Source organism: Balaenoptera musculus, chromosome 9 (assembly GCF_009873245.2).
Source record: "Balaenoptera musculus isolate JJ_BM4_2016_0621 chromosome 9, mBalMus1.pri.v3, whole genome shotgun sequence".
NCBI lineage: Eukaryota > Metazoa > Chordata > Mammalia > Artiodactyla > Balaenopteridae > Balaenoptera > Balaenoptera musculus.
This window is the reverse complement of record NC_045793.1, coordinates 19,829,929-19,847,121: the sequence shown is the minus strand read 5'-3', so window position 1 is coordinate 19,847,121 and position 17,193 is coordinate 19,829,929. Positions and strand designations below refer to the sequence as shown.

The following is a 17,193-nucleotide window of genomic DNA, read 5'->3' as shown; positions in this document are numbered from 1 at the left end:
ATCATAAACACTGGCCAGTAGCAAATGAATATACATTTTCTTCACATATGCTCAGTTAATCACAGACCTAAGTTGGCTGGCTTGTATTGTGGCCATTTTCAGAGCTGGTTTCATTCACCACTTTATGTGGGAAAGTTTACACTGAGCTTCTGCCCATATGCTATGCTAGGCACTGAGGGGAATGCAGTGATAGAGACCAATATCCTACCTCAGAGAACCTAGAGTCACATAGGGGGATAAGGTATGTAAACAAATTACGAAGTGGTTGGTACACTGAGTGATGTTAGCCTGTCTAGAGTATAATTCTTAAGTTCTTTACTCTCTGGATCAGTGTCTTACATACTTCTTTTCACAGTAAAAATTGTATTTTGTACATCAGGATCTGGTACACTCCTACATGTGGGTGTTAAAAAAAAACTAAATAAATAAATACACACATATACATATATGTAAAATAAAGATTACACAAATCAGTGTTTACCATTAATATATGTAATACACTCTGATATTTTCTATGCTATGCAGTCCACCTCTCCCCTCTACTCTGTCTCTCTGAATGCTGATTGCAATCCTTTAATTTTATTTCATGTTCCCACGTCGGTGTTAATTACAGTTTGGATTCAGCATTGCCTCAGCCTGAGCTCTCTTAAGAGCAGGTTCTATGTTTTGTCCATTTTTCATTCTTGTCAGCCGGGTCCTGTTGTACAGTAAGCACACTAAATGTTTGGTGAGTGAAGAAATGGATACCCACATCTGCTCAGAACTGATTTTCGATCCAGCCTGACAGCACAGATCTATTCCCTATAATTATAATCCTGTTTCTCATTGGGTCCCCTCTATTGAGGTGCATATAACAGGATTATGATTTATATATTATTGAGAAGCAATCCATGTAGACCAAGGGTAGGCAAAACATGTACCACCCTCAACTTTTAATCCATTTTACTTCACTAATGGTCTCTTTTTATTTAGCATGCTATTGAGGATTTTTTTTTCTGAAACCATGACTTAAGGAATGAAATCTACCTTCAATTATTTATGGTTTAAATTAATGCAAATAAGACTTTCTGGCTTGCTGCGCTGATACTCATTAATAAATATTTGACTGGGTATTAGGAAGATTCAGATTGACTAAATGAGGCTCTTTTTCAATATAAACAAAAGCCCTTGTGTTTTTTCGCAACTGTGCCTGCCCGATTCTTCCATCTGGTTTTCATTAAGGCCAATGAATGTTAGATGGGTGCAACCTCAAAACGATGGGTCCTTTGGGAAACTGGAGCCATCAGAGGGCTCTGCTATAGAATAATCCCCTAGTTAAACCAAATTTAATCTCATTAGCAGGGTAATTGTGCTGTGAGGAGAAATGGCCAACCAGGTTAAAGAGAAACCCACATAGTCTAATTACTCTTTCACTTTTGTCATTGAAAAATAGAACATTGAACCACGAGGCAAAAGATACAGATTTTGTGCTTAGCCTAACATTGTGATTGAGTCTCATAAAATTCCAGATCTCTCGCAGCTCCTCAGGCCTGTGTATGGCACTGGTGCCATGTCACAACGCATTCTGGAATCCTTTCCTATAGAGGTTCCTGTCATGTCTCTCCTTTTTAATACATGTATTTTGCCCATTCATTTTTCCAACCAAGTTGTATGTATTTGACTTCGCCAATGTTTTTAAAACTTACCAAAATATCTAAAACTAAGTTGTGAAAAATATGCCTTTCCATCTTTGGAAATGAGCACATTGGGAAATTTTCTAAAATCATTGAATCTGTGACCAGTTATTTTACTTTCTTCTGAATTTCCATGCATATGGGTTTTGCCATTTTTAGGATATGATATAGAAGAAAAGAATGGTGAACTAATTAGGAGCCAGATCTAGGTACAAGACACAATCTTAAAACTTGATAGCAGTGTGACCTTCAGCAAATTACATACACACAGACACACACACACACACACACAGCCGAGGGAATTTGCAGCCAATCTAATGGACTAGATATTTTTTCAAAAGTTTAATATGAAACAAAGTAGTTTTCTGAAATAAATTTTTCCATAAGATGTACTGCATATTTTTGCGTTGATAAATCATATTTTCATTACATTTTTTCCATTGCTTTGAAAACAGGAAGCATTTCTCAGATGAAACCAGGGCAGACGTTGGCTTTTTTTTTTTTCCTTAATGTTCAAACTACCTCCATAGGCTTTTTCTGTCTCTGGTATATTCAGCTACAATTAGTAGCAATAATCAGCCCAAGAGTATAACTCAGTGAACAGAGTAATCTGATTGCAGACACTGACTATTGGACGGGTCTTTTATCTTCTGTGTGTTTTAGATGTTTGTCATCAGCATAGTCCAGAGAAATATCAGTTCTGCAGGAACTGATAATATTGTAATCAAAATCCTTCTGTAGGGTCTAGTTTTTCTTCAGAAATGTTGTGTATTCCATCATTTTAATGCCTCTACAATTGATAGATATTAACCTACAAATAATCTGCAGACAAAAGGCTCTATTTTTTCTGTATTGTTTTACATATAAATGTAATAATCTATGCTTTTCTGCATCTCATATTTGTGAGCAGAATTTTAAATTCTGATTTAGCCTTACAGAGGATATGAAAACTTGAATAAAATAGGACAGTAGGAATGATAAAGTCTTTAATTCCTCCAGTAAGTGGACCTGTTTATGAAACTATAAAGAAGGAAGTGACTCTGAGGCCTCTGGCAGGAAAGTAGGACAGTAATAGTAGAACGCCAGCTGAGATGGCTTAAAAATGTTTAGCTTAGTTCACTTTCAATATTAAGTTGATATTACTACAGCCCATTTTATCATGTTGAAACCCTAACAGTGTGATATGACTATAAATGACCAAAAGTGAGACTCTAGAAAGCACATAATTTCTTCCAAATAGGAAAGAGCTCTGTAGGAGGTAAATTTGAGGAGAACTTTGAACCATTACAGAAAATAACTTTGTGAATATTTGCAAGATAATTATAGATATTGGTCTGGAAAAGTGGGGACGTGGGAGCAGAGGACGGAACCAACAGTGTTATGAGAAGAAGAGCATGACTTAATTGAAACAATCAAGTCTGTGAATAAAGGAGATAAAAGTAGAAAAGTTTAGGCAGGCAATGTCTGTGACTCACATATATCATAATTTTTGGCTAGGGGATCACTCACTATTTTCCAGGTACTTTTTCTTAGAGCACTTTGCATTCAGGTTGGCAGTTAATCAAGTGATGATAAACCTAAGAGTGAGATATGAAATAATCATAAGCTGGGACTTCCCTGGTGGCGCAGTGGTTAAGAATCCACCTGCCAATGCAGGGGACACGGGTTCCATCCCTGGTCCAGGAAGGTTGCACATGCCGCGGAGCAACAAAGTCCGTGCGCCACAACTACTGAGCCTGTGTTCTAGAGCCTGCGAGCCACAACTACTGAGCCCGCGTGCCACAACTACTGAAGCCCGCACGCCTAGAGCCTGTGCTCTGCAACAAGAGAAGCCACTGCAATGAGAAGCCCACACACCGCAACGAAGAGTAGCCCCCGCTCACCACAACTAGAGAAAGCCCATGCACGGCAATGAAGACCCAACGCAGCCAAAAATAAATAAATTTATACTAAAAAAAAAAAGAGACAGATCAGGGAAAACTTCGAGTTGAGTGAGCTTTGAATGGGTCCTTGAAGGGAGGTTATAGTGAAAATGACAGTTTTTTAAACATCCACTCTAGCTTATTTGTCACAATATAGAAAATGCCTGGATGAACTAGAAGTAGAGCACATGGACATCATGAAAAAGACATGGAATTTTTTTTAAATGTGGAGAAGACACAGAAAACAAAGTTTGCTAATGACTGGAAGTGGAAATACGTTACTTATTTCTTGATTACCTACTAGGTACTAAACACTATCTACAGGAACAAGACACATCCCCTATCCTCAGGATGTTTACAAACTAGGAGGGAATACAGACACCTCAACAGGAATATTCTGTGGACCTAGGGTGCTATGGGGGGCAAAGTGAAAGGCATTCAACCTAGACTTGAGGGACAGGTCGTCCTGGAGAAAGTAATATCTGAGCTAGTGGCTGTAGAGCAAATGATATTTGGAAAAAAGAGGTATGGGCGGAGTGTTTTGGCAAATGGACCACCATGGGCAGAGACCTGGAGGTAAGAAAGCAGGGCATGTTCGTGAAACTGCAAGTAGTTATATAATCTGTGCTTTAGTGAAATTAATATAGTAGCTGTATGTTAGATACATTGAAGGAAGAAGGGATGAAAAATGGAAAAACCAGTTAGGAGATTGTTTTAGGGAGGCCTGGGAAATAAATTACCTTATATCAAATTCCATCCATTCATCTACATCATCTAATTTAATGAAAGGCTAAAGTATGGTGACAGCTGTTACAAACGGAGACACAGGGATGTTTTCTCAGGCTCTGGCATGGAACTCTTTGAGGTGGTACCATTCATATCATGTGCTACGGGCACAACAGCCCCTGGGCAGGATGCTTTCACTGTGGATGCTTTATCCCCTATAACAGTACATGGCATAAGGTAGACACTCCATAGATATTGCTGAAATAAGTGAAGGAATAAAGAAGTGAATCAAGAGATAATATAAAGAAAACGTCTCTAAGCCTGGAAGCGTCTTGCATGAGTAGCAAGAAGACTGGGTAACTGAATGAGGATGGTGCAAAAATAGAGAACACAGAAAGGGAGGATTGAAATAATGGGAGGGCGGCTCTAAAGTTCCATTTTGGACATTGTTTGAGTTAACAAGAGGATACCCAGAGAAAGTATCTAACAGGTGATTAAAAACGCAGGTTAGGAGCTTGGGGAAAGAAGTTACGACTGGAGATCAGATTTATTATATTTCAAGAGAAATAATTTGGTATACTCAAATATTTGTATTTAGCAATATTATGGTCCTCTCAATCCACACAAGGTTCCACTACATCAACACACACGCTAGTAGGGTTCTCTGCATGGATTCTATTGATTGTGTTCCCCTCACCAGCCCTCCTCAAGAGTTCTAACCCCAGGGGCAAACATCCGGGAGACAGTAATGTTAGAAGAGTACGATGGATAGAGTGAAGTCCTGCATGGATCATATGTAAGATACAGATATTATTATAATAGGGCAGACTTCAGGGAATTATTGCGAGAACTACCTAAAATAATCCATATAAAGCTCTTCAGTTAGGACATGGTGAGAACTCAATAGATGTAATCAGTTATTAATACTGCTTCTACTCACGTAGCAACAGGGAGGAAATTTGCCAGACTGATATGAACCACCTAAAATAAAGTATATTTAATATGTTACACATAAGTTTCCAGGTGATATGATAGACATTTTGTAATAAGTTGAGATTTTTTTCTTGAAAATTTTCCTGACAGCCTTATCTTCCATTAAAAAATACAAAGGAAAGGTTATTTTACTGTAAATAAGATAAATGAAAAGCATAAAAACAGAATTCTAGGCCTATTGGAAGAAGCAGGATTATCATTTTATCTGAGTTTTATATCAGTAGTCCTTATTTACATGATTTTTTTGTTTAAAAAAAGATTGCTTAATATTAAGAGTTAGCATTTGGGTTATTTCAATTTCCAAATTATATGCTTAAAAACTATAAACAGCTGTCATTATAAAGAGGCTTACTTCATTCTACCTAAAGTGCTTTTCAGTCTGGAGGGAACACTTAAATGTAGTCACAAATCACTTGCAATATACTCATGGTAAGATTTTTTAAAGTTAAATTTGTTTACAAGCCTGCAGAGCTCAAATTTTGTAGATAATATTCTTTTCTCCCTTTACTTAATGATTTTTACCTCTTTTCTCTAGTCCTAAGCATGAATTTCACTCGTTACAAATAGAGCACCCAAATCCCTTTTTATTTCATTAGTTCAGCAAATTGTCTCCTAGGGGTATGGACTGAGGCCATGATTGGGCTCTGCGATGATGAGCTTATTTTGCACTTTTACCCAGAAAATCTTCAGATACAAAAGTCACAGAAAGTAGTTACACTCAGCATGAACAATTACAGACTGTTGGGGGAGACTCTTCCTGATGTGCCGGTGACTTACTCCCATGAATTAAGAGGCAAATGTGCTCCAAAGTGCATTAACCTTTATGGATTTTTCTTCGGTTTTCATGTTCCACTGATTTATGGTCTTAAATATGCCTGTTGCTGCTGTTTCTGAATGAGTCCCTTGTAAATCATTTCTAAATGATCTTTTTCGAGTCAGATAATCCGAGTCAGTTGAATATATCTCCAGTCAGTTCCTCTGAGGCTTCTTTCTTTCTTGGCCCAAGTTATTTTCAGTTTGCTCTGTGCCTTAAATGTCATATCTGAGAGTAATTGACTAAGTAAGAAATATGTTGTAAAGGAGCCATACTTGCTGGGCAGCTGCTTTTTGCACTGAGTTGTGTCCAGCCTTTGCCTGGCCTCACTTGAGTTTGATTCCAAAGGCCCATTTACCTGAGTACAGCTAACTGGACATAGTTCTTTGTGCAAGGATGGGCTTGTGTCCGAGAATGGATTTTACTCTGGGCTGTAGATTGATTTTTTTCATACCAGTTAAGCATGGTAGGGATTTTGAGAGTTCTGCATTCTCATAAAAGCCCACTATTTCCCTTAGAGTGATGTGTAGGAAGAGCACATAGGACTCTTATTAGGGCTGCTTGGCATCTTTTCACATGGGCCCATATTTCTCCAGAAAACGTCTGCATTTGGCAGTCAGTGTTTCATTCTCCTTCTGACTCTGAAGATTATTTGTTTATTGGATTTGAGGGAAAATGCGCATTTTTTTGTCTCCTCATAACTAATGTGTCATTCAGGCTATAGGGTGGTGGTTAGTGCTGTTGTTTGCAATCTTTCCATAAAACCAAAACACAAAATCAGTTTCAGAAAATTCAAATTCAGAATTCTGGCTTTTAAAGCACAAAATTATTTATTCGTGTCTCTGTCATAAATAGTGCATCACTGTTTATTGCTAATTAAGTTTTTAATGTAGATATTTATAAATATCTGTGTCCTGGGACATTATTAAATGTGCATATATTAAACTTGACCATGAGAATGATGACATGGGGACTTACTTTTGAATATGCTTGACAACTTAAGCAGGGCTTCTACAGGCCTGTAAATGTCTCATAACTTTTCACATAGAAACCTTGAACTAAATGAAGGGAAGAGATGGTTCAGATTTTTAAAAATGTCTTTAAAGCCATTATACAGTAGAAGAGATTCGGAGCTTCTCGGTGGAGGTAAGCATGGTACATCTCTGCAGAGAGGCAAGACTGGATTAGAAGTTACTTTAGTGGAAATGATATATTGCAAGATTCTGCAGAATGTAGGAGGTCAGAGGGATAAATCACACATATTTACTGGTTCTAATACATGGGATCAGGAGAAAAATCCCAGGCCTATCAGGTAAATATTTTGTGTACATGATTCAGCCCAAACTACCAAAACATGTGTGTGGTGATATGACAAAATCAGGAATAATCGAAGTGAAAAGAATTAAAATATTTTATGTTTAAAATATTTTATATAATGATATACATTATATACAAAAGTATACATCAAAAACAGAATTCAGAAAGAGAAATTAAGGAAACACTCCCATTTACCACTGCAACAAAAAGAATAAAATACCTAGGAATAAACCTGCCTAAGGAGGCAAAAGACTTGTACTCAGAAAACTATAAAACACTGGTGAAAGAAATCAAAGATGACATAAACAGATGGAGAAATATACCATGTTCTTGGATTGGAAGAATCAATATTGTGAAAATGACTATACTACCCAAAGCAATCTACAGATTCAATGCAATCCCTATCAAACTACCAATGGCACTCTTCACAGAATTAGAACAAAAAATTTTACAATTCGTATGGAAGCACAAAAGACCCCAAATAGCCAAAGCAATCCTGAGAAAGAAAAACAGAGCTCGAGGAATCAGGCTCCCCAACTTCAAACTATACCACAAAGCTGTAGTAATCAAGACAGTGTGGTACTGGCACAAAAACAGAAATATAGATCAATGGAACAGAATAGAAAGCCCAGAGATAAACCCATGCACACTTGGTCACCTAATTTATGACAGAGGAGACAAGAACGTACAATGGAGAAAAGACAGCGTCTTCAATAAGTGGTGTTAGGAAAACTGGACAGCTACATGTAAAAGAATGAAATTAGAACACTCCCTAACACCATACACAAAAATAAACTCAAATTGGATTAAAGACTTAAATATAAGACCAGACACTATAAAACTCTTAGAGGAAAACATAGGAAAAACACTCTTTGGCATAATCCACAGCAAGATCTTTTTTGACCCACCTCCTAGAGTAACGGAAATAAAAGCAAAAATAAACAAATGGGACTTAATTAAACTTAAAAGCTTTGGCCCAGCAAAGGAAACCATAAACAAGACAAAAAGAGAACCCTCAGAATGGGAGAAAATATTTGCAAATGAAACAACAGACAAAGGATTAATCTCCAAAATATATAAACAACTCATGCAGCTCAATATCAAAAAAACAAACAATCCAGTTAAAAAATGGGCAGAAGACCTAAATAGACATTTCACCAAGGAAGACATACAGATGGCCAAGAGGCACATGAAAAGATGCTCAACATCACTAATTATTAGAGAAATGCAAATGAAAACTACAATGAGGTATCACCTCATGCCGGTCAGAATGGCCATTATCAAAAAATCTAGAAACAATAAATGCTGGAAAGGGTGTGGTGAAAAGGGAACCCTCCTGCACTGTTGGTGGGAGTGTAAATTAATACAACCACTATGGAGAACAGTATGGAGGTTCCTTAAAAAACTAAAAATAGAACTACCATATGACCCAGCAATCCCACTACTGGGCATATACCCTGAGAAAACCATAATTCAAAAAGAGACATGTACCACAGTGTTCATTGCAGCACTATTTACAATAGCCAGGATATGGAACCAACCTAAATGTCCATCGACAGATGAATGGATAAAGAAGATATGGCACATATATACAATGGAATATTACTCAGCCATGAAAAAAAATGAAATTGAGTTATTTGTAGTGAGGTGGATGGACCTAGAGTCTGTCATACAGAGTGAAGTAAGTCAGAAAGAGAAAAACAAATACCATATGCTAATGCATATATATGGAATCTAAAAAAAAAAACAAATGGTACTGGTGAACCTAGTTACAGGGCAGGAATAAAGAGGTAGAGATAGAGAATGGACTTGAGGACATGGGGTGGGAGGACAAAGCTGGGGCGAAGTGAGAGTAGCATCGACATATATACACTACCGAATGTAAAATAGTTGGCTGGTGGGAAGCAGCAGCATAGCACAGGGAGATCGGCTCTTTGCTTTGCGATGACCTAGAGGGATGGGATAGGGAGGATGGAAGGGAGGCTCAAGAGGGAGAGGATACGGGGACATGTGTATGCATATGGCTGATGCGCTTTGTTGTACAACAGAAACTAACACAGTATTGTGAAGCAATTATGCTCCAATAAAGATCTATTAAAAATAAATAAATAAATAAAGCCTTAGTATAATAGATATCACTGAAGAAAAAAAAAAAAAAAGAATTACCAAAAAACAGTGACATTGTTTGTGGGAGAGCCATGAATGAATTCCTTGTACTCCAAAAGCCAGAATTCTGAATTTGAGTTTTCTGAAATTTGTACCTTTGATTTTGTATTTTGGTTCTATGGAAAGACTTTATTTCCCCGATTGGATTCAGGTTATGCATTTTTGGCAAGAATATCAGAGAAGTGATGCTGTATTCTTCTCTGCATCATGCCATATGGCACATGATGTCAGTTTGTCCCATTACTGATAATGTTGGCCGTAGAATTTTTTAAACTACTAGGCTGTGAATATAAGGAATACTTATACACTGTGAGCAAGTATTTTCATTCAACTGAATATTGCTTTCATTGCAACTTTTAAAATACAGTACAGGTCCTCTGTGTTCAAGAATACTTTCAGCTGGTGGCAGCCATAATTGTTGGCTGAGATGAAATGGAAGAAATGGAGCTTTACAATAAGATGGAATTTGTGATGAGGAGTCTGGGTTAAGGAATGGGCTCGGGAAGCTTGAATGAAATTTTAATTAGTATAATTTTCCTGGATAGAAATCAAATCAGTATAAAAATTTTGAAAATACTGGGTCAGGTGTGGGTACTGTGTGTTCATGTATGCATTCCAAAGGACACATACTTGCTATAAGGAAGAGTAAATTTAAAATACAGGTACTGCATATGTACAGATTTTTGGAGGCCCACTGGTCGATGATAATCTGAAAATAAAATCTTTGGTGAAATATTTACAAATGGCAACATTAGAATTTAGGAAATAAGATCCATGCTGTAGACTTTCAAAGGCAGTAAAAATAGGTTGCCTACACTCTTTATGTGTTTTTTGGTTTATCCTACTCTACAGCTTGAGGTTTGGGAGCCTGATCTGAATAAGTTTCTTCAAAATCCTGTAATTAGATACTCCTCCTATAGCATTATGTAGATCCCCCTCTTTGATTCTCATTCTCTCTCTTTCCACATACACAGATGTACCTGCGCTTTGTGTTTGCCTTCTCATCATTTACAAGGATGGAAAATCCCTAGTGTGAAAGCACTTCATAAGATTAGATAATACCCTTTTGACAGGGTTCCATCTGTGTTCCATCTTAACTTTGAAGTGTTTTCTTTCCTAATGAGATTCTTTCCACTGTTCAAAATTCAATGTTTTCTTACTTCCATAAAGCTGATTAGGAACACTGTTGGAAAAACAGGGCTTTTTGATGAATCTTCTCTATACCCGTGACTGACTCTCCTGTCTCCCATTCAACAGATTACTTTTACGGTTCTTAATAGGTGAATGGATCCATGCAGCAAACTTTGGGAATCCGGGGGAAATAAAATGTAGACTAGCCCGTGAAAAATGATGAGGAGCTACTCCCAGTATTTTAACTTGTAGAAATAATTCAACAGAAGCAAAATGAAGATGTGCACTGTAGGATTATCTGTAATAAAACCAGGAAGCAGCATTAATGTTTCCTAATAGATGTTTGGGTTAATAATGTATTGATGGAATGAATCTTACAATTATGAGTATTATCCTCTGTGAGAGGGCAAATATGAAGTACTGTGAACAACCATATTGCATATAGCCGAAAACACTGTGAGAAGGTGGGCAAGGACTAGAGAATACTCTTTCAGTCCAAGGCATCTGTGGTGGAGATATGGGATAATTTTCTTTCTTTCTTTTTCTATGAATCTTTTATTTGGACCTCCAGTCCACATCCTTGGGAGAAGGGCATTATTTATCGAAGAGGTCACGCCCTAGTTTTAGGAACTATGGGTTGAAATTAAAGGAGCTATTAATTTTATTCAACACTTCATTCACCAGTTATTTCCTGAGAACCTACTGTGTACCAGCCGTAGACTAGTATTAGGCACTGAGGATACATCAGTGAGAAATTTACACTTGACCCCTGGCCACGTGGGGTTTTGGTCATTCCTACATCCATGTGTTGCTGAAATAGTCAAAGTAATAATCTAATGGCCCATATTGCCAGTTACGAATAATTGCACGGGAAAGTAAAGGAGCAAGTGAAAAAAATCACAAAACACGTCACACTTTGCTCTAGTCTCCAGCCGCATCAGGATTTATGTACCGATAGTAATTATACAAACAGCAGCGGCCACCACTTAATTAGCAGTTAACTTTATGTCAACCTCTGTGCTGAGCGCTTAACTTTCATTTCCTTATTTAATCATCAAAACAAATCCTGCGTGTTATATCCATTTTTACAGAATACACAAATAAGATGAAGAGAGGCTAAGTAACCTGCCCAAGACTATACATTCAAGATCCAGACCCAGGAATCCCTACTTTACGTGTCTTGCCCTTGGCCACTCCACTTCCCTAAACCTTTCCTCTCTGCAGTGACTGTGAGTGTGATTCGCCTCCTGGATGCCTAGGAAAGTTCTTATTCTGCGTCCTTCCTGCCCAAGAAAGGGCATTTTGCCATTTAATGTGATCGCTTCTCATTTTTTCCAGAGTAAAGAAGAGGCTGGTGAGACAGCCCTAATTTTTCTCTTTCATTCTCTTCCGCGTGTTTTATGCCTTCCGAACAGTGAGGACCCTCACAGCTCCCAAAGCAGATTTGGAAACATGTTGAATGGGTCCCCTCGAGTTAGAGATGGCACCATCAACCTGAATGTGTCATTTTAGACTGATGTATGTGCTTTAGGGAATAAATGATTTGTATTCGAAAGAGATCATTCAGCTGAAAGTAATGGGAGCGCCTCCATCCGTGCTGCTCAGAGCAGTTTCATGTTTTAGGGGCACCAAAGACAAATAAGAGACTAGGAAAAAAGAAACAGTAGATAATTTAGAGCCTCTGTCACTTTGTTTAGGAGCAGGTTAACTAGCAAAAATCTCCTCCTAATAACTGGTAAAGATTTTGGAAATGCAAGAAGTACTTCTGCTCAGAAAACTCTTCTTCTAAGTCCCATTGAAAAGAATAAATAGGGTTTCTGATGATTGGTATATTTACTTGTTATTAAATTAATAACAGTGGTTGTCTTTCAGAGTCAGCCCAAGGGGACCAAGATGCCCCTGGGTGGATGGTTTCTCTGGGGGTTAGATGAGATCAGGAGCCAACATAGCACGACGTGGTATTTGGAGATCTTAAAATTATAGCCATGGTTAACTATGTACTCTTTATTTCTTCGTTTTTTTCGTGGCTTCTTCTACTCATTCTCTTCTTAAAGACTTATATCTTGTTTTGGGTCAGGCTTTTATTTCCCTTTCCATGTTGATTACATCAATTAAGAAACCTCATTGCTGTTTGTCATGGCTTCTCAATTTCTACTTTCCTGGGTGACTGTGATAATCCCCTGTGTTCTCCTTCCTTCCCCTCACCCCGCCCACCACATGCCGCAGAGGTTAATGGAATGTTTCACTGGTGATATGGAAGAATAACCATGATGTATTTATTTATTAAGTAAAGGAAACTCTTCATTAGGTTAAACGGCTAAACTTAAGGAACATTTATACACCAAACTTTAAATGTGGTCTAATTGGAAAGCAATTTATGAAATATAGTCTTTGATAAATGTTGGTAGTTTTTACATTATCTAATTTAATTTTATTTGAGTAGCTAATATATTCACAGTTTTTAAAACAATCAAATGATTATAAAAAGTTAAAATTGAAAAGTAGATTCCCAGTCCTCTGCCAGGCCCCACCACCATCCCTGCTTCCTGTAGGTACTCACTTTTACCAGTTTTTTTGTGAATCCCTCCAGGATGTCTTTATAATAAATTAAATAAATGAGGTTATATAATTCTTATGTGCAGGTCAGTATAGTAAATATGAACACTGCTAAATACCTTGCTTTTCTCACTTAACAGTATATATCCTAAAGATCTTTTCATGTTGGTGCATCAAAAGCTTCCACAGTATTGCAAAATGTGTAGATTCACCATAGTTTATTTAACTGATCTCTCATTGATGGATTTTTTGCATTGTTTCCAGTCTTTTGCCATAAAAGCAGTGCTACACTGATCTCTGTACCCTGTACATAGATGATCTCATCCATATTTAGATAACAGCTGTTGGAAGAATTTCCCAGAAGTGGGATTTCTGGGTCAAAGGAAATGCATTTGTAATTTTGGATGACAGTGCCAATTTGCCCTTCAGAAGGGTTGTAACATTTTTCACTCTCATCAGCAATATATGAGAATGACTCTTTGTCCACACTTAAACCGAAAGTGTGTTTTCAAACTTTTGGAATCTGGCTGATGCATGGGTATAAAAAATGGTATCTCACGATGGAATATTACTCAGCCATAAAAAGAAATGAAATTGAGTTATTTGTAGTGAGGTGGATGCACCTAGAGTCTGTCATACAGAGTGAAGTAAGTCAGAAAGAGAAAAACAAATACCGTATGCTAACACGTATGTACGGAATCTAAAAAAAGAAAAATTGGTTCTGAAGAACCTAGGGGCAGGACAGGAATAAAGATGCAGACGTAGAGAATAGACTTGAGGACACGGGGAGGGGGAAGGGTAAGCTGGGACGAAGTGAGAGAGTGGCATGGACATATATACACTACCAAATGTAAAATAGACAGCTAGTGGGAAGCAGCCGCATAGCACAGGGAGATCAGCTCGGTGCTTTGTGACCACCTAGAGGGGTGGGGTAGGGAGGGTGGGAGGGAGGGAGACACAAGAGGGAAGAGATATGGGGATATATGTATATGTATAGCTGATTTACTTTGTTATAAAGCAGAAACTAACACACCATTGTAAAGCAATTATACTCCAATAAAGATGTTAAAAATAAATAAATAAATAAAAAATAAAAATACATTAATTACCAAAAAAATGGTATCTCAGTATAGTTTACTTTCCATTTTTCTCATTATGAATGAAGTTAAAATTTTTGGTGTGTTTAGTGGTCACTTACTGTAAATTGTCGTTTTATGTCTTTTGATCATTTTTCTACTATGTTCTTTGGTTTTTTTTACTACCTGTCATCTGTGACATAAGTTGCACATATATATTCCCAGTTAGTCATTCATTTTTTTGTCTTTATTTCATGTGATTTGGTTTCATTTTATTTTGCTTCTACACTTTTGAGAAAAATTTAAAGTACGAGGCCACTCTTACTTTGCCAAGCATTGTGGAACTGTAAAACTCACCATGCAAAGCAATATTAATCAGTGGTGAAAATCACAATTGTTTCATGACTTTAAAATTTTTTGTGAAAACATTAAAAATTCTCTACTGTCAGTTACAAATATATACAGAAATGAAAAATAAAACTAATATGTATTCATACACTGTAACATTAGAAACACTGAGAATTAAAATGTTTTCTTTGTAAATTTTACCAAGAGTAATTTGAACAGTGCTCGCCACCTTCTTCTTTTTGGGTACTTTATGATACACAGTGAGCATCTTTTCTGTGCGTTGGTGAAATGTCATACTTCCTTCTCAGTTTAGATCAGTTGCCAGCATTTTGTTCTTTGCTTTTCAATGTCATGAAACATCTCCAAGTGTTCTTTTAAGGTAACATTTTTTTGCTGACATCCCTTCCTCTGGGATGTCTTCATCTCTTTTATCACAGCCATTTTCTCTTTTAAGGTCAGTAAGTTCACCTTTACTCTGGCTGCAGATACCTCTCAAATGGGGCCAGTGTCGATGTTCCCAGGGTCAGTTATTTCTTCTATAAATCCATTTACATTCAATTCAAATTTCGCTCCCAGTGTTACTTTCAGTTTTTTTTTTTTCCCCTGTACTTTTAGGTGTTTGGGCCAATTCCTTTTTTCAGTTATCCATTTTTGTAAACTGTCACATGGGTTTATCACTGAGAGACAAGGAGACAACACAGCTACACACTTTGCTGTCTGTCCATAAACTGCGTAACGGACATGCAGTGGCCAATCACTGATTGACTTTGAAGAAGTGACATGTTTGATCATTGATTATGATAAACATTAATTATTTACATAGAGATTTCTAGATTGAAGCCCTAGAGTTTGTATTTCGTGCCATTACTCACAGTTAACATACTGTGGTAACTGGAATTCAAATCTTGTTGTACTGGTGTTATTCACTAAACTTTAGTAACTTCCATTTGTGCGTATCAGAACCATGAAAGCAGGAGCTGCCAGTGTAGAAAAGTACAAAAAATAACATAACAAATGTCTGCATACTCATCTCTGAGTTTTGACAGGTAACATTCTGCTATATATGCTTTAAGTGTTTTTAATAAAGGAAATTGATCATTACAAATAAGGTTAAAGTTCTCCTTTGCCCCCACCTCCCATCCTGTTTCCTTTCATAACCTCCCAACAGCATCATAAATTTAGATACTATCCTTTCTTTTTCTCTCTTTTTAAAAGTTCTATCTACACGTATAAAGATCCTAATAAGAAATATGCAGTATTTGGGGTGTACTTTTTGCTTTGCATCATAATTTGTTTTTTTGTTTATCATGCTTTCTTTTGCTTCTTATATTCTTATTTCCTTCTTGAGTTAATAAAAAATATTTTTGTCTTTCCTTTTTTCCCCCTAGTGTGGAATTTTTGTTTCTGTTTCATCCTATTTCTATTGAATAAGTGAAATAACTTGTGTTAGAAGAAAATTCATATGTAGATGGATAATAAAGTGACCTGCTCTTGTTTAGAATTCTGGTAATTTCCCCACATCTCTCCATGGAAGCAGCAAAAGCCAGAGATACCCATGTGTGTTTGGTCATATTTCTGTAGCCATCTTTCCGATAACATTTAACAGTGGCTGTGCTCTGTTTGTCTTCCAGATTCATTCAGGAGGTAGAGCACGCCCTGGGACTTGGCCCAGCCAAACAGTGTCCTCTTCGAGAGTTTCTCACCGTGTACATCAAAAACATCTTCCTCAATCAGGTCTTGGCTGAGATCAACAAGGAGATTGAAGGAGTCACGAAAACGTCTGACCCCCTGAAGATCCTAGCTAACGCAGACACCATGAAAGTGCTGGGGGTGCAACGGCCTCTCCTACAGGTAATCACATCCTTTGAACTTCCTATTTTTATCTGCAGTTTTCATTGACTTGGCAAGAGTCACAAATTGAAAAAAGAAGGAGAAGAGTTACCATCTGTTTCCATATTCATCAGGGACGAAACAAGAGGAAATAAATTAAACAGGCACCAGGGAAATTAAGGACTAGTGTAGAGATAATGGAAATTCCTGAAGATCTTTAAGAAAAAAGTGGTTAGCTTTGAATATGGGAGATGGTGAGTCTCATTAACATGCAGGCAACTCCTCATTATTGGCCTGGACTTTGTCCATGAAAAGAACTCTCTTTCCAATGGTGAATGCATCCTGGAGTAGAAGGATTGATAGGAGGAAGTTATTCTGCCTAACCTCAGTTACCAACAGCAAACCCTCTGTACCATTTGAGGGCTGACTTACCGTATATAACTTGGCTAGCTCACAGTGAATTTGAACCCACCCAAAAAACTGGCTTTTAAAAGTCAGATCATTTATTAATTTAAGTGATGATCATCTTAATATGAAAATTTTACTTTCAACTTTCATTGTATAAAGGAATGGCTTCTGGGCAACAGAAGTAAGATAATTTGTCAGATGTATGGATTATTAGACTTGAGGTGTTTGTTTTA

At 37.2% G+C, this 17,193-nt stretch overlaps 1 protein-coding gene across 1 annotated transcript in view; it reads left to right on the top strand.

The window, feature by feature from the left end:
• The window catches only part of EXOC4 (exocyst complex component 4), a 797,314-nt gene that overhangs the window by 548,203 nt on the left and 231,918 nt on the right, over positions 1 to 17,193 (top strand). Inside the window, exon 11 of the mRNA XM_036863209.1 lies at positions 16,354 to 16,573. Coding sequence (XP_036719104.1) covers positions 16,354 to 16,573 — 220 coding nt within the window. The remainder of the gene's footprint in view (positions 1 to 16,353; positions 16,574 to 17,193) is intronic.